Source organism: Strigops habroptila, chromosome 10 (assembly GCF_004027225.2).
Source record: "Strigops habroptila isolate Jane chromosome 10, bStrHab1.2.pri, whole genome shotgun sequence".
Classification (NCBI taxonomy): domain Eukaryota; kingdom Metazoa; phylum Chordata; class Aves; order Psittaciformes; family Psittacidae; genus Strigops; species Strigops habroptila.
Window position 1 is genome coordinate 3,303,871 of NC_046359.1, and position 23,500 is coordinate 3,327,370.

At 43.0% G+C, this 23,500-nt stretch overlaps 1 protein-coding gene across 2 annotated transcripts in view; it reads left to right on the top strand.

Moving 5' to 3' along the window:
- IPCEF1 (interaction protein for cytohesin exchange factors 1) overlaps positions 1–2,737 on the top strand; it is a 43,140-nt gene extending 40,403 nt beyond the window's left edge. For both annotated transcript variants that reach the window (XM_030499423.1, XM_030499424.1), the window contains one exon: positions 959–2,737. In XM_030499423.1, coding sequence (XP_030355283.1) covers positions 959–1,159 — 201 coding nt within the window. In that variant the 3' untranslated portion in view covers positions 1,160–2,737. The remainder of the gene's footprint in view (positions 1–958) is intronic.
- Positions 2,738–23,500: the final 20,763 nt, after the last annotated feature.

Here is a 23,500-nt window from a genome sequence, read left to right on the forward strand (position 1 = left end):
ATCAATGAATATAAATATCTGAAAGGAGGGTGTAAAGAAGGCAAAGCCAGGCTCTTTTCAGTGGTGCCCAGTGGCAGGACCAGAGGCAATGGCTGGAAACAGAAACACAGGAGGTTCCCTCTGAAGATCAAGAAATGTTTTTTTACGGTGAGGGTGAATGAGCACTGGCACAGGTTGCCCAGAGAGGCTGTGGAGTCTCCATTCTTGGAGATATTCAAAAGCCATCTGGACATGGTCCCGGGCAACTTGCTGTAGGTGGCTCTGCTTGAGGAAGCGGATTGGACCAGATGCCCTCTGGAATTCTCTTCCAATTTCAACCATTCTGTGATTCAGTGACATAAACGGTCTCAGTGCCCCTATATTAGTGGCTGCTTATGTCTCACAATTGAACCAGGGTGCCTGCAATATATGGTCTGAGCTGCTTTTGTCTAAAAGTAGAGGCCAGGTCTATTAGTAGTAGCTGGTGGTAGATGTATTAGCAGCCATGTGTTCTAGTCACTCTACTGACAGTGCACAGATTATATCCAAAATTATTTTCTGTCTAGCTGCCAGAGAAGAGACATTTATGATTCCTTATAAATGGGAATAAGTATTTTTTGAGAAAGTTGGAACTGGTGAGAAATACAGAAATAAACGTTGTTGTGTCTAGTTTCATGCAAGTACTAACTTGTGAGACAGCATAGCAATGTCTAATTTTCACGTGAATCCTCTCTCATGAAGTTTTGGAAGAATCCTATAAAATAATGTACATGAAATCAGAATCTGGCCTTCAACTGGAATGAATTTCTGCTGTGGATTTAACTTTGATCTATGATCTAAAAATGGGAACAAGCTGCCAGGAGAATGGATAATTTTCCATCTTCTTGTGACATGGTTCTCTAATGTTGCCAGATTGTTTTTGTTACAGACAATGAGCTTGATAGTTTCTGTAGGAAATAACCACTTATTCTCTTCCTAGTGTAAGGAGCATGACCTGGCCACAATTAATCAGTTGCTAGAGGACCCAAAGCTGACGGCAATGAAGTACAGAGAGTGGAGGAACACAAACATTATGCTGGTCCAAGATATTTATCAGCAGCAGGAGGCCCAGGATGTATCCACAGAGAACAGCGAGGAGCAAGACATGACTCCACAGCCTATCGCTGAAAGTGCTATCTGAGGCCATGGTTCAAAAGGTTCATGGCGAGGTTTTCCCTCACAGGTCTTCACATACAGGCACTTTAAACTGCTGCATTTTGAAGTTTGTTTTTTCCAAGTGTTCTTCGCAAGGAAAACAACCACTTCTCCAAAGCTTTAATACCTCTTGCAAAACTCATTTCATGTCAAAAGAGCAAACCCCCAGATTAAAACAGCATGCCTGAACCTGGGCTGCATACCTAAGAAGACTATTTTATGAAGAAGGAAAGGAATGTTTTTCCATCTTTGGAGAAGTAAATTAAATATGTCCAACTCCTGGAAGTCACAGAACTGTATAATAGGACCAGTATAGATGTGAGATCCTTGGAGTTGTTTTAACCATGTAACTTACCCTTAAAGGAACCTAACGCAATGCCAGCGGGATGTATTGTACTCTCTACCTTTTTACCCTGTAAGGTAACCTGATGTATGCATTTTCATCTCTACCTTCACTTTCACAACTTTACAAGTTTAAATTCAGACAAGAGGAATAGTAATTATGCATGAGTTTATACTACGGACACCTGTCAGGCACCTGGTTTGTGCTCTGCCTGATGTTTTATGTGTTTCAAATTTATTTATGGACCCGACCAAGGTATTGTCCTTCTACATGAGGAAGACAAGGTCTCTCAATGTTTGCTAACATGTAATTTACTCTTCAGTGAGGCAGCTAATGCTTCAACAAGTTTCAACTTTTCTTATGGACTTGGCAGAATTCCTTAGAAGATTATTTTCTTCTTTCTTATTTTTGACCATTGGGAATATGTGAGGTACAAGTTCATCCCAGATTCCTACTTAGGAAGGTGATCAAGTTCACAAGGCAGAAGCTAAATAATTAAATTCCTGATGTGGACCTGAAAGTGTAAAACATAGCTGCAAATATTTTTGTAAATATATGTCATTTTATGGCTTATATGAATGTGACTATGTACTGTATATATGTTTTATTTATATATTTATATATGCTGTATTTCCTAATGTAGATAGGCACACAAGGACCAGGCCCACCCAGATAAGAGTGCTTACAGTTTGACTTGAAATGCCTCTTTGGTTTTTTTTCCATTATGAATCACAGCAATGGTTCTACAGCTGAGACTACTCTGGGACATCTGCTGTACCTTTTCCTTCTGTCTTTCTAGCTTTGAGTTTTAGATGAAGAAAATCTGTACAACTTAGGCCAGGAAATTCAGTTTTCTAGAAAGATTCGAATTTTCATTGGGGCAAAAAAAAATAGGTATGTTAAGAGGCTTGATGTAGGATCATAATTTTTTGGCTCCATTGTCCTCAGAAAGCCAAACCCAACCTTGAGCTTGATTTTTTTATCCTTCTCATTTTCTGCATGTGTACAAATATGAGGAAGTTTGCAGACTGCTGAATTTTAAAAAGCAAGAATTAGCCCTTCATTCTCAAATTAATATCGCTACAGGAACTGTGGCAATCTACTCTTTTGTAAAGATATTCTTTGTCGTTTTTTTCCAACACAATTTATCTTTTAAAGCAAAATACACTATACAGGTGCAGCCATATATTCATTAGTCTTTATACATTATATGTTTTATCATAGCTTAACTGAGAAAACAAAAGTTAATAGTGTTAGTGGGAACATGTGAAATCTTTTCCACCTATATAGTGGTAAGTCTGACTGTTGATATTGCATTTTTAACATTCAGCAGCTTTCCTTTTAAAATAATGGAATTAATGTCCCAGTGCATCCAAAAATGGCAGTTTAAGGCTGTGTTGAGTGTGAGAACTGAGGAGCAGATGGTAAGCTATAAGAAAAGGGAATAGAAGGAAGAATGCAGGCTCCTTTGATACAGGCTTTAATGGGAGAGGGTCAGGGGAAATAGGGGCTGGTTGAATGCAGAAGCAGGGATTTGCGGGTAGCCCCTGAATTTGACATGATGTCGATTGACTGCTAAGAGCACACTGAAAATGAGGAGTGGTAGGGATTAATCTACTTGGTCCATCTTAATTTTGACTACTTGGTGCTAAATAACTGATAAATATTGGAGGTCAAATTACATGCACATTTTCTCTCGCAAGTGAGAGTTTCTCATGAAACAAAGCATGTAAGCACCTTTTTTCTTCAAAAGCATCTTCACTTAGATCTTAAAAACAAGCGCATGCTTAAGTGGCCTGTTGAACTGGGCCAGATGAGTCAGTGCCTTGCAGTTCTGAGCAAAGTTCTAATCAGCTCTGCTGAAGTAGATTTGCACTGTACAAAGGAAAGCATTATGCAGTCTGAAAGTGCTGTGTCGGCTCTTCTCACACTGTGTTTGTAGAAGCATATACAAAAGAGGTTTTCCAAATATAGAGACAAACAAATGCCTTTGAACTGCCCAAACTTTACTGTTATTTTTGACAGACTACATAGCCTAAATTAACTTTTAAATTACTCTTTTTCAGATGGTCAGTAGACACTTATTGTTGAGCTACTGAGGTTTTGGAAACCTGCTGAGGATGGGTTTTATCACCCTTGTGGAAAAGAACAGAAAATTCTTGAATGGGGTTACTTTAATGCAGATATTATTTTAACAAATTTCTGTGTGTTCAGGAAAACAAATGTACGGGTTTTATGCAAGTGCAGTGCTGGGAGTCTATCTCCATTCTCTTCAGCTACTATTTAGACCTGAAACAAATGGAAAGTGTGGGAAATGAGAAGTGAAAATTGTAGCAAACCAGGATTCGTTTCACAGAATTGCTAATCAATGTGACAGTTTTCACCTCGTTCTGGGTTCATCACAAGGGGCTGAGCAGCGATGTGAAAGCCACAATCAAAGAAAGAAGTGTGCACAAGCTGACAGCTACAACTAGAGAAGCAGCGGGGAGCCACCTCGGCAGGAGAAACTTGAACAACTTTGTGCTCTGCTCAGTGATACTTGGGGTGAATGATATCGTTGGTCTGAATTTGGAAGGCCTGCACTATTGACACATAGCGTAGGGAAACTGTGCATCCCTTGTGAATTTCCAAACGTCTTTAACCATCTGTTTAACCATCTGCCTCATGGGACTTGTTTTATATACTTTTTCAGGAGAAAGTGTGTACATGTACAATTAATCCTTTGTCAGTGAAGCCTTCTAGTATTGGTGCAGGAAGTCCAGCTATGTAGATTTTGGAGTAACTAATGACAATATCTAATTTCAGCTGGTTTTGCAGCCTGTCTCTGGTGACTTTTCTGGAAATCGAATCTCTCTGTTTTGTTGGTGTAAATCTCACGAGTTAGCAGAATGAGGTGGGATCACATTTCCTTTCCTAAGATGGGAGAGATTTGATATGGGGATTGTGAATTTTTTCTGCATCCAGTTCAGATGATTTACTCCAAACTGGGTTTCAACTGAAACAGGAATAAACAGGAATAAATAATGTGCTAAACCTTTTTTTTTTTCCTTTCCCAAATAACTTTCTTTTTGGAGGAAACCTTCATATTGAAAGAAAAAGCTGTTATGGGACAGCCAAGGAGGGAGGGGAAGAAAAGAGGTGGTATCTGATTTAAAACTATGTAGAATTTCAGAATTTAAAATAATTTCTACCTAGGAAAAATTATGGGCATGCTGCATCTATTATGTGAGCCTGTAAACTTACATGTCTCTTACAGATTTAATATAAAAACTTGTCTTTTTTGACTCTTACAGTAGCAAGGGAGTCCATATAAGCATACTTCTATGTGAGAAACTCCACTTTCTGTGGTTGAAGTTTGGGATTTTGTTTTTTTTTTTTTTTTTTTTGGGTTTTTTTTGTGTTTTTTTTTTTTTTTTTTTTTTTTTTTTTTGTGTGTGGTTATTTTGCTTGTTTGGTGGCACAAAAGTGACCAATTGCTATGAGGGTCTGGGCTTTCTTCATTTATAAGGCATGTCTTTCTGTTAACAGGAAGCCAAAGTGGTTTTCTTGTAGTAATAGAGCCAAAGTGGTATTTCCTGTTTTATGTGGGGCATTTTGAAGCAGCAGACATTTTAAGATGTCAGTCAGTATTTCCTTGGCAGCTTGAAGACTTATCCCATTTTGGCCTGCTTCAAGCTGCCACATTCTTGCATTTTATGAACTGGCTTCCTTATTAACCAGAACAAAAATTGCAGTAAAAAAAAAAAAGGAAACAGAAAAACGGAACAGAAAAGCTTTGTCTGAGCTCAGATCAGGCTGAAATTCTTGTGTCTGTGCACAACGGTAATAGGACCTTACCTTGCCAAAGCTAGGCATTTCAATGCTGAAAAAAGATTGTCAGGTGCTGAGAAGAGTACTACATTCCTTAAAATTTGCTATGGGAGATGTTCCAAGGCCTGCCTGCTCTGAAAAAAAATTATTGTTTTTCTAATTTACTTCCTCCTAGAAAAAATCCAAAGGGAGTGGATTATAAGCTGGCAGAAAGTTAAAAATGAAATATGCATGTAAGCGATAGTTTATCAACCTTTATGTATTACCTTGAAGTGATTGACTCTACACGACTAAGCCTTTAAAGCAGAAAATCTCTTTCTTAGGGAAATCATTGTAGCTACCACATTATCTGAGGCTTATGTACCCCATGGCCCATGTGAGGTCTGTTTTGAGGATGTAGGTTTATGGCCCTTTTATAGGGCAAATAACTTACATCATCATACCATAGCATAGGAACCACATGAACTCTAAAACTCCCTGTGTCCTAGATGCCTTAGGATCTACCCAAATTATTCTGACTCTTGAAGTTGCTCATGGAAGTTTTACATTCTCTCACCTAAAAATAAAGAAAAGAGGGTATGAAAACATCTCCCACTCTCATGTGAAGAGAAAGTAGCACTAGTCTAGCAAAGATTCGGGTAAGTCACTTTATTTTTGAACGTTTAACAAAATAACTCACCTGGTGAAATGCCTTATGAGCATACAAATAGCAGTACTCTTGTGCAAAGCTTTCAGTGCTGAGGACTGGCCAAAAGGAAGAATGGGGGTGTCCATTCCATTACCCTCTGTGTAGGCAGGGAAGTATTTGCAACGATATCTGTTAGATAGGGGCAGGACCTGCAGCACCATAAGGGTATATGGAATCTCAATTTGGTATTTAATCTGCTAAGCCTGTTTCCCTCCTCCCCCTCACTGGTTTCAAGCTCAAAGCACAATGTTGGCAGTCAGCGCTGCCTTTTTACTGCTTGTTGCCCACACGTGTGACTTGATTTTAACGGAATGATATACACATCTTGCAGAATGAGAGCCTTATGTTTGCACTTGTCAATTAAACACTGAAATGAGAGAATAATTTGCTCAGCCTTTTTTTTTTTTACTTTTCACTGCGGATTTTTTCAGTTTACTGGTATATAATAAAATAAAGATTTGCTTGTTCTTTAAACAAGCAATTTCCCCTTGGGACTAATATTACTATTAAGCTGAATAATCTGGAACCAGGAAGAGTCAATAAACGGTTTGACTGAGGAATGCCTTACACTAGTTGACAATGTAATTTTTGTAACTGTTGTTAAATTGGTTAATTCTCTTCACTTGGTTGTTGTAGCCACCCTTAAGGATGAATGGTCTCTTCTAACAGACATGAATGTTCTTGAATATGTATATATATATATTTTTTTTTAACTCACAGATCAGCCAGTTTCAATTAAAAGAGGATTGGGATCTTTGCCAAAAGAGTTTCAGTTTAGCCAGACAGACCAGCACAGTGAAGGTATGTTTCCCAAGAAATGAGCTTGTTTAAGGGCTTGGCTGCCTTGAAGGAAGAATGTCCCTGTCCCCCTCTGTACCCCAATCTCCAGTATGCTCCCACTGCTTGCCTTGGGCTAATCTGCTCATCATTTGGCACCTCTGTCATCTCAACCGCATCAGGCAGCAAGGAACAGGCACAGCAAACTGGTTAGTTATATACTGTGGTAGATGACAGGTTCAGTGCCTGCCAGAGCCCTCCTGAGGGAGGCAGCTGAATTGTGTAGGCAGAAGCAGAAGGAAGAAGAGCTGTGTAAGCAGGAGGGAAGAGGGCACTTCTTTTAGGAGCAGAGCTATACTTCACTTTCACCAAGTGATGCTTTCCCTTTTTTCCCCTGCAATACATGGTTGTGAAGACAACCTAAGGGAACAGTTTTCATGCGGGGTGTAGGAGCCTGTGCTCTTACTTTCCATGCCTCATACGTGGCCAAATATTTTGTTTCTGGGCCTGAAAACCAAACTCTACAAAAAACAGTGGTATGTTTCCTCAGGCTTCTTCCTGCATGCTTGCTGCAGGGATGCTAGTGCAGGCATGAAAGGCAGTGGTCGGGGCTGCAGCACCACATGTGCACCCATTTATGCTAGCTAGGAAACCTCACCTCACTGGCTTGAACTGCCTTGTTTTCCCCGGCTTTTGATTTACACCCTCCTGTGGCAGTGCAAAATATAACTGGTTCCAAAGTTTTATAATGATAGATATGAGTTGCTCATCACGATTTTGTCTGCTTAAAAAGCCTGCTGGACTTCACAGAGCTTCCAGGCAGCCCTTGTGAGCTTGGGGTCAGCATGGAAACACCAGAGGGCAAAGGTGCCGTTCCTGGCATCTGACCTTATCTCATCCCTTCACATTTTGGAAAGGCTCAGTCATCATTCTGATATTATAATGGGCTGGTTTATTGCTGGAAGAAAGTACCTACTGTCTGGGGGAAAGTTCCTGTGCTCATGAAATGACCTAGTTGTCACTAGGGGATGTTTAAAACTGTCTACAGAAGCCTTGGGAATGCATGGGATACTGTGCATGGTGACAAACTGTTCTGCTATTTTGATGGGGAAAACGTCTACCTTTCCTCCTCCCACTTCTGGGCAGAGGGGTGCCAGTGTCGGGCAGATAGATACACAAGTTCTCCTTGGGAGGGAAAACACAGCTTCTTGCCAACGGGTCTCAGCAAGTTTTTCTGATGGAGAAAAGTGATCCCTCAGCACAGCCTGGTGGCTGCTAGCGAGACAGCAAGGGAGGGAGAAAAGTACAAGTTTGTACGTCAGAGGGGAAGTACCCGTGTTCCTGCTGTAGGTGTGATGGTCTCGCTCTATATCTAAGCAAGTTTTACAGTGAGGTGACAGCATTTGCTGCATGTGGAAAAATGGAGCCGCTGTCTGGCACACCGGCCCTCTCCAGGCTTGAAACAGGAGCAATAAACTGAAACCAAGTCCAGTCTGAGGATAAAGATGCTCTGCGAGGAAAAGCAAGTTAATGCCTGAGGTGCCAGTGCAGACACTAGGAAAGGAGAGGTGGCCAGAGTGGGAGGGAAAAGGGGTAATTATTGCCTGAGGAAAAATGGGGGGCATGAGATCAGTGGAAGCCCACAACCTGCCATACAACTGATGTCTCAGAGGGGATGATTTTTAGCATCTGGTCATTTAACATCCATGAATCTCAGCTGCTAGTAACTTGTTAAAGCTGTCCCGCAGACCATCCTAAAAGATGAGTGTTGAGAGGTCAGAGGCTGTTTTGTGGAAAATGCTCTCCTGCTGGTGTTGAGGACCATAGCATGATTCTGATTCCGTCCCTCATGAAACGTCTGCGCAAGGCTGGTAAAACCCAAAAGCCACGGTCATGGTGTGGCACAGGAAGACAGCTGAAAATTCAGAGGCATCTCCCAAGTCCTCAGCCCTTGCGACGGCAGCCATATCCTGGTAATCTACAGGCCTATCTGTGCTCCTGTGCTCCTGTTGCTGAAGTAAAAGGTATGTTTTTAAGGTGAGTTTTATTAAATCTTTTTATTACGGACAGTAAATTCAATTCACCTTAGCTAGCACCTAGGCACATAAATTACAGCAGCGATGCAGATGACCCTGGTGGTGGTGTCCTTTCCTGTGTAATTTGAAAAATTTGCTCTATAAATGCCAGGAGGAGCCCCAAATAACATTTCATGCTATTGTAAAATACACGTATCACCTTTCCAGCTTGATGTGATATTTCATCATGGGCCTCATTTGTTTTCTGTGAAATAATTTATTCTGCTCACCTTGCTGATGACAAGTTGAGGCAACTCACACGGCTGCTTCTTCTGTGCTGTTTCTGAACTGTGTTTCTAACACACGAAAAAGGATGAATTATGGTTCTGATACTGGTTGGAAGAAGAAGATGAGAGCCTTGGGACTGAGGCAGCAAACAAAGCTCAGCGCTTTGGAGATGGTGACACAAATTATGTGTATGTCTTGAAAAGGGGATGTGGTAATCTCACTCCTGAAACAAAGGTAGGAGACCAGCCTCATGAGGAATCAGAAGAATGATGAAGGCAGAGTTTGTGTGACAGCAGGATGGTGTTGGCTGGTTTGGGAGCATGGCTGGTTTGGGAGCATGGCTGCTCTGAGTGATGGCAGGGCAACCTGGCTGAGCCAAACCCCAGGCAGGCCCGGGTGCTGGGCCAGAGGAATGAGAGATGGCGTGGCCAGGCCTTTCCTCCGGATGTTAGCATCCATGTCTGTTCTCAGACATGATGCTGATTTGTGGCTCTGGTTCCAGCTTAAATCACCTGGTCTGGTTCTGCATTTTTATTTCTGCTTGAGAACATCTACAGTAAGGAGCAGGATGGCAGTGGCTGAAGTGCCTGTTTTATTGGCTTGTGACCAATAGAAAGCCCTTGGACTACAACTGTGTCTAAGGCTGGCTGGGGTTTCTTGTTTATATTTCACTGGTGGTCCAATCGCTTTTGCTGATAAAGGTTAGTCTAAAGAACAGCTTTTGTGTCAGAGAAAGCGTGAGTTAATACCAGGTGTAGGAGAGGTCACAGAGGTAAGCACGCAATCATGCACCTATCTTTGCTTTGTTTCTAGCTGTGGCCCTGGTGTGTGCTAAGGGGATGTTCATAATTGAACTTCGACTCTGTCAGGGTTCAGGACAGAAATAATTTAGGATCTCTGTTACTAAAAGTCCTTCATGAACAATTGGAATGGATTTAAGATAGGAGATACAGGGATAGAGAGAAACTTGTCTCCAGGGTTTCATTCAGTGTGGCAGAGTAAGAGCTAAAGGTAAAGATTATTCTCTAGGTAGCAGAAAAAACTCAGAGGATACTTTAGGGTTAGCAAAGGCTGTTGCCTTTCTTCTAATTTTGATTCAGGGCTGCGTGACATTCTCAGATTAGGGTGACAACTAATGTTCGGGCTACAGTTAGCCCATGTACTGACATTTGCTTCTTAGTCTCTGCCCACCCTAGGCCTGTCCTACTTGTGCCCTAATTGTCTGTAACAGCCTTAAATGTAACCTGGTGTCTCTTTCTAGACACAGCACTATTGCAGGCTCATCAGTCCTTGACCACATGAGTGTATCCCTAAGTAGGCAGAGACTGAATACTGCTTTATAGACCATGAATATTCCCCTAAACTTTTATCTCAATTCTAGAGGGCAATTTTGCGCCTTGGCAAAGATGGAGGCAGGAGAGCAGCAATCCTGAATCAGCTCTGACAGAGGAAGTCACAGACTGTGTAAGGAAACGGGTTGCATAATTGTTCTTTTCAATGTATGTGGAGGCTGGCAAAAAGAACACAGGTCAAGTGAAATCAAACTTGCACAGCATCAGAGAGTGGTGTCTGGCTTGTGTGTCTTCAGGCGACCTCAGCTGCTTCCTGCTAAATAAAAGGATTTTGAGTGCTTTCTGAGGACAAAGCTTCACCTGTAACTGTGGATATACTAAAAATGGATATATTTGATACATTCACATTGTCACAATGAATCTGAGTTTCTGGTGGCTCTTTTCTTAAATGCACCAAGCTAGAAGGTGTGGCAGAGTTGGGTCTGGTGCAGGCAGAGAAGCCCAGCAGATGCTCAAGGAGCCTGGACCACATGGGGGCACTGGGAGGTAGTTCACAGTGGTGGTCTGCCAGGAAAGGGCTACCCTTGGACTTCTGCCTTCCAAGTAGCGGTGTAACATAATGTGTTGATTTCAACTCAGAAGAATGAGCCTGGAATACTCTGAATAATAAGAAATTTCCTGACTGTAATTTTTTTGTGCAGAGGAAATGCATATGGGTGGAATAGATAATTTAAGGAGTACAATGTTGGATGTAGATTTGAAGGACCAAAGTTCAATTTCCAATCACAGATAACACATGATTTTGATTAAATCATAGAATAGCTAGGGTTGTTCAGATGCTCAAATTATCCAGAGACAATCTACATCTCTCGCCCCCATCAGAAGGCACAGGCCTCCTTCCCACAAAGTGACACAGCCAATGCCTATGATGGGACATGATACCCATTCAATCCATTCTGCTAGTGCAGGGCTGGGAAGACATGTCATCCAGTATTTTCTCAGCATGTACTCTTAGGGAAAGAGGGAAGTAGGGAGAAGAAAAATGGAAATTGGAAGAGACCTACAATGACCATCAAGTCCAACTGCTCCACCACTTCGGGGCTGGCCAAAAGTTAAAGCATGTTATTAAGGGTGTTGTCCAAATGCCTCTGAAACACTGATGGGCACGGGGCACTGGTCACCTCTCTAGGAAGCCTGTTCCCATTTTTGGCCACCCTCTAGGTAAAGAAATGCTTCCTAATGTCTAGTCTAAACCTCCCCTGGCACAGCTCTGAACCATTCCCGCACGTCCTATCAATGGATCCCAGCAAGAAGAGATCAGCACCTCCCTCTCCATTTCCCCTTCTTGGGTCCTTGGGGAGAGCAATGAGGTCACCCCTCAGCCTCCTCTTCTCCAAAGTAGACAAACCCAGTGTCCTCAGCCGCTCCTCACAGGACATGCCTTCCAGCCCTGTCACCAGCCCTCCTCCGGACGCATTCAAGGACCTTCAGGTTGTTCTTAAATGGTGGGGCCTAGAAGTGCGCCCAGTTCTCAAGGTGAGCCTGCACCAGCACTGATTACAGGAGGACAATCACCTCTTCTAAGTGGCAAGTCATGCTGTGTGTGATGCACCCCAGGATGTGGTTTGCCCTCTTGGCTGCCAGGGCGCATTTCTGACTCACAATGAGCCTGCTGCCAACCAGCACCTCCAGATCCCTTTCTGCAGGGCTGCTCTCCAGCCATCCCTCTTCCAATTTACACTTGTGGCTGGCATTCCTCCATCCCGGGCACAGAATTCAGGACCTGCTCTTGTTCAGTTTCATGCCATTGACGACTGCACAATGCTCCAGTCTATTTAGATCCCTCTGCAAGACCTCTTGTCCCTCAAGAGAGTCAACAGCACCTCTCAGCTTAGCATCATCAGCAAACTTGCCGATGATGCTTCCAACACCTGCATCTAGATCATTGATAAGAAGATTGAACAGAACTAGACCTAGAATTGATCCCTGAGAAACACCACTGGTCACCAGTTGCCAGCCAAGTGTAGCCCCATCCACTACAACCCTCTGAGCCCTGCCATTCAGCCAGTCCCTCACGCAGTGCACCATGTATCTCACAGCTGGACAATGTGTCCAGAAGGATGCCATGAGGGACAGTACCAAAAGCCTCACTGAAACCTGGAAAAACTATATCCACCACCATCCCTTCACTCACTAGGCAGGTGACCTTATCACAGGAGGATCTCAAATTAGCTAAACAGGACTTTCCCTTTGTGAAGTGTTGACTGTGCCTGATGATCGCACTGAGTTGCATCCCAGTTTTACATTTCCACAGTAAAGGAGATGTTACAATGAATAAAGTGAGGACTAATGATTCTACCAGACCCCACAGATCACTGCACTGCAATTCGGGGTTTCGTGTTTGGTGGATTGTTTACCATCGTTTCACACAATCGACCTGAAACCAAAAAACCTGTAGGCAAGCTTTAAGTCTTCATATTTCACAAAAGTTTCTACTGGTGAAATCATAGTTACATAAAGGAAACCTCTTTGCATAACTAAGAAATAGTACTTTTATTAAGTAATGAGTTTTGCATTATGTGAACAGATTTGCAGTTTGGGTTTTCAGTTAGTTTTCATTTATTTGATTTAGTGACATAAACAGACATATACCTGTGAAACTAGACAGGAGAAATTTTTCTGTAAAGGACCACGGGTACAGGGCTGACGCTGGGGCCCATGAATGGACATGCCGGCCTGTGTCGAAGGACACCAGTCCTTTGCCCGGCAGAGCAAAACTCATCAGTACTTCCCTTTACTGAGCATGCAATCTGTTTCTGTAACACAGAGAAGAGATTTCAATCCATCGCCTCCTTTACCCCATGGCCCTGCTCTTCTCCCATCTAGGGAGGTCACTATTTCTTGATCGTTTCCTTCTAGAGCCCACCCTCCCCTTTTGGTACCAACTCAGGACACCATGTGAATTGGCATCAAGCTGCCCCTTCATAGCTTCTCCTGTTTCCTGCCTTCACTTATGAAAGCTTTTGCAACAGCATCGCTGCTGCAGTTCCCTCCAGCTTATCTCCCTTTGCCTTGGCTGCAGCTCTGGTGTTTCAAACTAGTGTCCTCAGCACACGGCCTCCATTGCACTTATGGCTACTGCTGTGATGTGAGGATTTATTTGCACTAACCCAGGAGATAGAGATGTAAATATAGATGTAGAGATATAGAGATGATATAGCTATAGATAGAGAGGGGTGTGTTTCCGTTTGTGTATATCGGTTTTTCCTCATTGTTTCCAAGAGGTTATTATGCTCACTTTCTACCAGAACTGGGCAGAGGCAGTAGCATTTTCTACTATTGTATGTGAAAAACGTAGGTGTTTTGCCTAAAAGTTTGTTTAGACAGACACAAAAATTTCCTCATTTCAGATAGGAACCGAGCTGGGGCTGTCTTCTGCAGCCTACACCATCTCCAGTAACAAACTTGGCGACTTCCCCTTTTCCCCACCGATAGACCACTCAAGAAATAAGCCTATGGGAGAGAGACCAGTGGTCATTCTGCATTTCAAGGATTTGAACGAAAGTGCTGTGGGGATTTGTTGCCAATCTCTAAGTCTCTGCCCTCTATACAGCACCCTTACGTGATACTTAACTGAGGCTTTTAAAACTGTTCTACACAACTGAGTCAGTTACTTGTTTTTCCTGGGTGTTTCAGGGTAAAGCTGCTCGGTCCACATGGTTTAAACCAAATTGGGATCAAACCACTTTATGGAGCTATCAAGAACATGGAATTAGGCAGCAGCCATTAAAGTGTTGCATTCAAGTAGTAATGCAAGATGTAAACCCCCAAACTAGACACATGAATGTTAATAAACACAAGCAACTGTCTAAACACCCTGTGTAACAAACACGGAAGAGATTTCTTAAATTCTTCTTCTTTCCAAGAAGACCTCACCACAATCAGCATAGTAGCAAATGCCACTAGGTGTATTGATAAGGAATGGTGAGGAAATCCTGTATGCTCTCTACATTTCTGCAAAGTTCATGCAGAAGGAACCAAACCCCCTTTCTTTCACCTTTGGGATCACCACAGTCAAGTGACTGTAAGTGGTATAAACGCCTTTATTGATACAGTCTGAACATACAGATTAATTTACAGGGACACTCTGCAGCGGTGCCTGGTGTGTGGCCGCCATGGGCAGGGACATCCCCCTGGGGCCTCCTGGGTGCAGGCACTGCCTCAGGGCCAGCACCCCAAAGGCCTTTCTCCAAGGGATGCTGGGCAAAGGGGCAGCAGCAGGGCTGCAGTGGGCAGGGCTGCGGGGACCCCGTCACCCCCATGTCATAGTGCCACCACCCACCAACGCAGCATCACAATGCTCTGGGGCAGTATAAGGCAGCGTCCTCCTGTGTCCCACTACCAGAGTGCCCGGCTTTGCCACCAGGACAGAGCTGGCAGCCTGAAGGCACCCGAGAGGAATTCCTTGATGCACCAGTGGATTTACTTGGAGGGGCTGAGGAGGAAGACTGCCCGAAGCTGCACGGAGCTGCGGGAGATTCTTTGCTGCAGTTCCAGCTCCTGGAAGGGCCACACTCAGAGCTCATCGGATGGATGGAAATCCTGCTTCAGTCTTCGGGGAGCTTGCCGTCCTCATCCTCTGGGGAGATAGTGGCAGTAGCCATAAGAATAGGATGCACAGGTGGCCAGTGCCCTCCACCAGTGCTTTGGAGCTCCCACTGTCAGGCACAGGAAGGATTCTTGCCCCCGGGGTTGATCAGGCCAGCGACATTTTGCTGTTGTTGGAAGCCCCAGGTGCAGGCAGAAAAGGCAGTGCCAGTGTCCCCTTAGAGGCATAACCAGCCTATGGACCGGGAGCAGGTCTTGCTCACGTGCTCAGGGAGTAGCCGATCGCCAGCACTGGGGTCAGGAAGGAATTTTCCCCCGGGGCAGATTGGCACTGGTCCCCGGGGGTTTTTTGCCTTCCTCTGAGCACTGAGCATGACCACTTGTCAGGGCTCCTCTGGTCCTGGTGCTCCGGGTTATCGCCTGGCGCTCATGCACCACGAAGGTGGCCCCTCGTGTCCTGCAGCTGGGGGGGGAAGGCTTTTTTCTCCCCAGGGTGGACTGGCAAGTGTCCCCGGGGTTTTTTGCCTTCCTCCGCAGCCGAGCACAGCCCCTCCATGGGGCTCCTTTGGGCTATTGTGGCCCAAAGGCAGCTGCTCGTGCTCCACGCAGGTGGCCCTCGTGCCCTGCATCCGGGGGGAGGCAGCCTTCTGGACTCCCAGGGTGGCCCCAGCGTGGCCCCGGGACTCCCAGGGTGGCCCCAGCGTGGCCCCGGGACTCCCAGGGTGGCCCCAGCGTGGCCCCGGGACTTGCTGCTGTCCTCTGTAGCATTGAGCACCACCCCTTGTCAGGTCTTCCCTGGCCCATTCTGGCTGGGTTCTTGCACTGCTCTTGCACCACCATGGCACCGCTCCTGCCCCAGCTTTCCTTTGTCAGGCTGCAAGGGATGTTTTCTCAAGCTAAACTGAAGGATGCGTCAGCCTGCTGCTGGCTGCGCATGTGCATCGAGTTAATGCTTGTGAGCATCAGCTCTGAAACAGATTGAGAAAAAGAAAACATAGGCTAAAATTAACTAAACTAAGCTAAACTAGATTTAACTAAACTAAACTAAGATAAAATAATTTATAAATAAATAAAATACTCTTCCCACCTGCAACCTTTCTGATTTGTGTCTTTGAAAGTGTTTTTGGTGCTGAAATTCCCTTGGCATTTCAGGTAAATAATGGTATCATCGTTATACAATTCATTGTGAGTGCAGGGAGTAGAATGTAATAGAACGGAATGGAATAGAACAGAAGAGAATGGAATAGAACGGAACAGAACAGCTATGATGCGTTATGCATATAGAATCATAGAATCACAGACTAGTTAGGGTTGGAAAGGACTTCAAGATCACCTAGTTCCAATCCCCCTGCCACAGGCAGGGAAACCACACACTAAACCATGTCACCCAAGACTCCATCCAACCTGGCCTTGAACACTGCCAGGGATGGAGCATTTACCAATTCTTTGGGTAACCTGTTCCAGTGCTTCACCACCCTCACTGTAAAGAACTGCTTCCTTATATCTAATCTAAACTTCCCCTGTTTAAGTTTGAACCCATTACCCCTTGTCCTACCACTACAGTCCCTAAGGAAGAGTCCCTCCCCAGCAGACTTGTAGGCCCCCTTCAGATATTGGAAGGCTGCTATGAGGTCTCCACGCAGCTTTCTCTTCTCCAGGCTGAACAGCCCCAACTTTCTCAGCCTGTCTTCATACGGGAGGTGCTCCAGCCCCCTTATCATCCTCGTGGCCCTCCTCTGGACTCACTCCAAAAGCTCCATGTCCTTTTTATGTTGAGGACACCAGAACTGCACACAATACTCCAAGTGAGGCCTCACAAGAGCAGAGTAGAGGGGCAGGATCACCTCCTTTGACCTGCTGGTCACGCTTCTTTTGATGAGCTGCAGCCTCCCCTCCCATCGGCTCTGCCTGGTGCCGCCGCTGCCGCCGCCGGGGCAGCCACAGCTGAGCTCCCGGAGCGGGCCCTGCCCTGAGCCGAGCGCTCGCTCCCCGGGGCGGGTTCTCCCCGCTCGGGCGGTGCCTCCCTCCTGGCACCGCCCCCTGTGAGTCCCTGCTCGCGTCAGCGGAGCTGCGGCCCCTGGTCGCGGTCCCTGGTCACGGCCGGGCGAGGGCTGGGGGTTTCTCGGTGGCTCTCGCCGCTCGGAACTGAGGCTCTGGGGCGCGGGGTTTCCCCTCGCTCCGGGGTTGAAGTCTCCTTTCTGGAGCTGCTCACTTCGGCAAAGCCAATATATGTAAGAAGCAATATAGTTGTGAATAAGGTGTTATTTAGTTCAGGGTAATCCAAATTCTTTATAATTTCTTAACAAGTCTGTGAATGTACATATTCAACCTTTTTCAATGAATGCTTAGTTTAGTCAATAGTGCAGAGATGACACAGGCTGTTCAATTTTAATTACTTTTTTTGTATTCCTTCATTGGAATATTTCCTTGTATCTGATGTTTCAGAGAATCAGAAGACAAAAGCACAGGGAATGAGAGGGCTCAAGCCATGCACTGTTCACGTGTAAGTATCAATTTACTTGGGTGTTTCTGTACATCTGTTTACTGTCACAGCCTCTTTCTGTAAATATCTATTTTTTTTCTTTTGTAATGCTCTTAATATGCAACATCAGAAGAAAGCATTCTTCCCACATCTCTGCATGTCAGGGGGACAAATAGTCTGGTGGGTCCAAATGTGTTAGGGGTTTGACAATGAGGGACAGTCAAACCCTCTTGCTCTAAAAGCTCTACAAATCAAATTACTTGCATGTGTCGTAATTAGATAAAGGATGAGAAAGGTGGCATCATAACACTGACTAACACAAAAGACATTATACAATGTTTAAGAGATTTATTTTTTTTATGAGAAGATTAGACCAAATCTAAGCATCAGTTTTTGATGGTTCAGAATTTTATGCACTGACAGTAATTCTTGATAATGGAGAAGATGAGTATCATCACTAGATGAACTCTGAACAGCAGGCCTCCCACTGATGTTGCTAATAACTATAACCTTGCTTTGTGCTCATGTTCTCTGGCTCAATGCAATTCATTACAGAGCAACACAAGAATAATTTTTTTAAAGTATTTGATAGAGCATGTACCTTGCCGCCTTATTTTGCCATCATTATTTCTGTCATTTGGAATTTGAATATGGGAAAATTGTAAGAAAGCTTTTCTTTTCTCCTGAGAAAGCCATGCATTAGAGGCGGTAGAGAAACTCCATGTTAATTGTATAAAAATAGAAGTAGCAGCAGAATTACACATTTGCAGCCACTCCACCTGTGTTTCTGTCTGTTGGATGCGCTGAAGTAGAATCATAGAATCATTTAGGTTGGAAAAGACCTTTAAGATCATTAAGTCCACCTGTAAACCCAGCACTGCCAAGTCCACCACTAAACCGTGTCCTGAAGTGCCACATCTACACATCTTTTCAATATCTCCAAGGATGGTGACTCAGCTACTTCCTGGGCAGCCTGTTCCAATGCTTGACAAACCTTTCTGTGAAGAAATTTTTCCAAATATCCAATCTAAACCTCGCCCGGGGTACCTTGAGGCCATTTCCTCTTGTCCTATCACTTGTTACTTGGGAGAAGGGATGGACACCCTCTTCACTACAACCTCTCAGGTAGTTGTAGAGTGTGGTAAGGTCTCATTTCCACACCAACACAGATAATGGTATTAGCAGGCTTGTTGGCAGTGATACATGAAGAATGGAAATTTGGAAACCATGCCTTACAGGAAGGAAATTAAGAAGTGAAAATTGTTTCATTTAATGCATTAGAAGTAGAAAGGTTTCACAATGGTCTCCTTTTTCCTAATGAGGCTGAACCTTATGCTGATTCAGATGAGGGTCCCGGTGATAAATGCCCTGAACTGCCCTGGAGGAGCCTGCCTCTTTGCCTTGAATTTACTCAAGGGAAAGTTGAGAGAATAAATTCACTAGATCAAAGCTATCCCTCTAAGAAGCATCTCATACAAAACCAGCATCCAAGAAAGTGGCTTCTTTTACATGCCCTGAACAAAGACACCTCAACAACAAAATGCAAATTAGAAGAGAGTAAGAAAATCAAACTGAACAGTGTAAGTAAATTTATTATGCACGAAAATTCACTGAAGCCAGGATTACCTATACTGGATTAAAACCCAGGGCAAGTTTTAAACATCATATAGGTGGTTATTTCCACAGGCTGTTTTACTAAGGTTTCCCCTTCCCACTCTTCCACTGCTTTCCATTTAACATTACTTGCTCTGCTTTGTGGTTGCTATATTGCCTCCTGTCTGGTGGAAGCTCAGTGGACCTACTGTTGCTTCTTCCCCAACACAGCAGCAATCTTCCATTCATTGTGTAATGCTCTTCTTTCTGGTCCTATGCCTTTCTAGAAAGTATTGTTCCTTTTCAATACATAGTTTCTATTAAAGTATTTGATGCTTGTTGCTGGGCTTTTTGCAGAGATATCAATGAGAGTGTGAAGAGAAGCACCACGTTTCTTCCTCTAAGTTTATGATGAAAAGAACAGTGAAATAAAATTTTACCCAAAAAGTGTTACGAAGCAGAAAACACTGTGAGCATTCAATAATTTTACAGGTTTTAACATGCCTTTCTTCAAGCTCAAGGTGTTTTGTTTTGTTGCAAGCAATAATCTGTTAATCTGTGGGTATGTGCAAATTTATGTGCTTCAGAAAAGGCTGTTGGATTAGAAGTGATTAATTGGAGTAATACACAATAAATGTCTGTCTTTCATCTTTAGCCATACTACTTTTATATTACTCACTAATGTAGCACTTCAGAATTTAGCCTGATATGACAAATGACTCTTGAGACTTCCACTGAATTGTCCAACAGAATAAAAATACCTTCTGTTTCTTCAGCTAATGCCAAAGGTAAATTTGGTGCAGTGAAATTAATTTGGTGCTACATTAAAAAGTGAATACAGGTTTGTGTACGGTAATTGTGCTGATCCTTACTGTAAACTTTAACAGAGAGAGTAGGAGTATGAAATGGTTGCAAAGATCCTTATCCAAAGAAAACACTACGTCCTGCCCTTAACTTGATGAGCCATTTTACTCTTGGGCTTTGGGAGGTTGCAGATGGCTCTACATCCCACAGGTCAGCTATGTATTGCTGGGGAGCCGTGCAGTGTCTGTGCAGGTTCCCTTGAATCATAAACAGAATTTATCACTGCTTCCAATCCAGGCGGTAGATTGTGGATCAGGGAAGATGTGGAATTCACATAGTGGGGTTTCATCGCTTCCAAAGCAACAAAATCATTGAAAGACTGAAGGCTGGAGAAACTGAATTGGCATTGCTGCCCAAAGAAGCCTTCTAGTTCAGACCCAGGGGGTCTACTACATACAAACTTGTCTTTGGGAACTGAACCTATTGTGGTTTCTCTCATATTACCTCCCCATCCTTTCTTGACACCAGCACATGGTTTACGATGTCTGGATGCTCACTTACTTTCTGGCCTGGTGGTATTTATGAAACAAATGGAACTAGGGGATGGATGTGGTTTTACATCATCTTTTTATTCTGCAGGATCCTCTTGCCTTGTGTGATTAGGCTAGTTGCTGATGTAAACAGATGTGCTCCTTGAGGACAACAGTTCTTCTCTAGTCTTATGCAGGCTGGGAATGCCTGAGAACAGTGTGTTCATTGGCTGCTGGCTTGCTTCATCTTACTTTTATTCAGAGAGAAATGTGGGTGCAGAATGGACATAAAGCAAAGCCATTAATATAGAGCATTTATTTGTTTTCTTCTATATCCAAAACTTCACCCAGTGTGCTGTACTATGCAATTACAGAATTACAGAAACACTGTTTTGAAGTGATCTCTGGATATAGTAAGTTACTTCTCTGGTATTTCTCCAAATGATTCAGTGTCTGACTGAGAGAGATCATCGATCAGTTAGCTTTTCTGCTGTGGACTTAGCTTCTTTGACTACTCCTGTTATATGCTGGCAATATGAAAAAGTATTCAGCCCTAAGGTATTTACATCCTAGTGTAAACATAGCATGGCAAACTGGAAGGCTGACAAGGGTCCAATAAATAACTAGGAAATAAAAGACATGGTGGAAAATCAAAAGATGTGTCAATCCTTCACAAGAGAGTTCATTACAGCGGAACTTACGAGAGTTTCTGTGTTGCATTTTTCATAGAGGAGAAGCCTGAAGAGCTGTCTCAGAATGAAGTGTCAGCTGAAGTGACTTAAAATAAATCAGGTTTTCCAATAGGATCAAATAGTGAGGGCCAGATGTTACTTATTCAAGGATTCTAAAAGAACTCAAGTATGAAATTGCTGAGCTATTAACTGTGTTGTATTATGCACTTAAAAACTGACTTTAGAACTAAATTAATACATGACAAATACATGACAGTTGGGAATCTCATTTTTTTTTTTTTTTTGTTTGTTTGTTTTTAAAAAAAAGCCTCAGGAAAGGGGAACCATTGACAAGTAATTCTGATTTTTTCAGTAAGCCAGGTAGGTGGAAAAGCACATGGATAGGCAGGTGGCAAGTATGACAGAATGAAGAACAACTGACCCAGGGTTTTAGAGGTCATTGGATAAGCTGATGAGCATGTGGGAAAAAGTGATCCAGCTGCATGAGATAGAGTATTCTTTGTATTAACTGAATGAAAGGCAAGAAACAAAAGTAGGAATAAATAATAAATGGAAGGGGGGTTTCTAGTGATGTCCCAGAAAGTTGCTGTCCCATTAAGTCATATGTTTCATGTTAAGAGGGGCATGCAGTGAAGTAACAAAATTCCTAAAAACAGTTATTTAAAATAGTCAAAGCTAGGTCAGATGTGACAAAGAGGTCATGGTACTGGGTGATTGGGGGATCAAATGGTGGACAGCATGCAAAGTCGAAATATACAAAATAATGCATGCACAGGGAAAAAAAAATCCAATATGTACTTATGTACAAAAGTGGCAAGTAAATTAGTTGTTACTCATCAGACAAAAGATCTTAAGAGTCATCGTGGATAATCCCCTGAAAACATTCATGCAGTGCTCAAGAGTGTTCAAAATGGCAATGCGCATGCTAGGGAAAAAACAACTGAAGACTTTTATAATAAGATCATGGTGGGCATGAAGAAGAGAATAAAAATAGTCATTATTATTCCTTACTGAATAGTCATATATATTTGCCTTGCTCAGATGTCAAATTGAAGGGCTGTTTTCACTTTTCTATTTTTTTCTCCAAATGCAAGAAATAGTTATGCTCAGATAAATTATCTGGTGGAACTTCTAAAATCAACAAACCAAAAATATTTCAGCACAACTCAACCGTGGGATTCCTTGCCAGAACACATTTTAGGTAACAACCCCTATCAATTTATAGATCGAAGAATATGTCTGGTAACTCCATAAAGAAAAAATCACTGAAGTATTTTAAGAATTATGAGTATTTCTACAACAATAATGTGTCCAGTAACATTATCAGGAGTTTGAGACCCACTGGGCAAAGCAGCTTGCATTTAAGACAGTAAATTCGTTTAGCCTCCAAAACTGTATAGGAGCATGCAGGTCAGCAGGGAGCCAGGCAGTAGTGCCAGGCTCTGCCTTGCCTCCGGGTTTAGCGGAACAGGCAAGCTTGCTCCAGTGCCTGGGCATGTGCCCAAGCTGTTTAATTTAATAGGAAAGAGCCTGGGAAGCTTCCGCCTGCCAGAAGCTGGAAAGGGAAAGTTTCCTTCTGCTCACCCTGTCTTTCTCTTTGCTAGAGACAGGCTCCTGCACCGGCTGGCTCCTGGAGCTGAGTCCCCTACAGTGAGTTCTCAGCACAGGGGGGATGTGTGGCTTGGATAAAAACTGAATTCTGCCCATATGCTTTTTAATTATTCATTAAAAAAAAAAAAAAATAATGAACTATTGGGATTTCCACTTTCTAAAATAAAAAAAAAATGCAACATATTCTTTAAAGCAGTCAGGAAATTTATCTGAGAACCTTCAAGACAGTTGTGTCAGTATCAGTTGATTGCACGGCATTTTTTAAAGCTAAGCTATTAATGTATGGCATAACCCGTTAATCAACATGTATCTTAATGTGTGTTGCAAATATACAAGAAACACAAACATTTTTATTAAAGGTTTACAATGCAGATACAGAAGTTGTCTAGCAATATGCTACTGTGAAGCACCAACAATGAACATTCAAGTGTTCTGGAAAAAAATGACATTTTATTTATTTTTGCTAATGCTCTGCTAATAAAATTTGTTTTCTCATATCCTTAGACTATCAAGGCTACAACAACATTACTACTACTAAAAATATTCACAGTCAGGTTGCTCAATTACTTATTGGACCATTGAAACCGAAAATATCTTTAATAATATTAGGCTGTCTGTTGGCAAGTCATAGCATTTTGTTGATGAGCTTCATTCCATTCTAAGTGCAGAAGAAAATAACAGTTTCCATTTATGAAAATTCTGTGAAAGCTGATAAACTTTTGACTAGTCATGAAACTATGATGTTAGTTAAACATATTTCTGATCTATCAGTTAAGACTTTTCAAATGTAATTC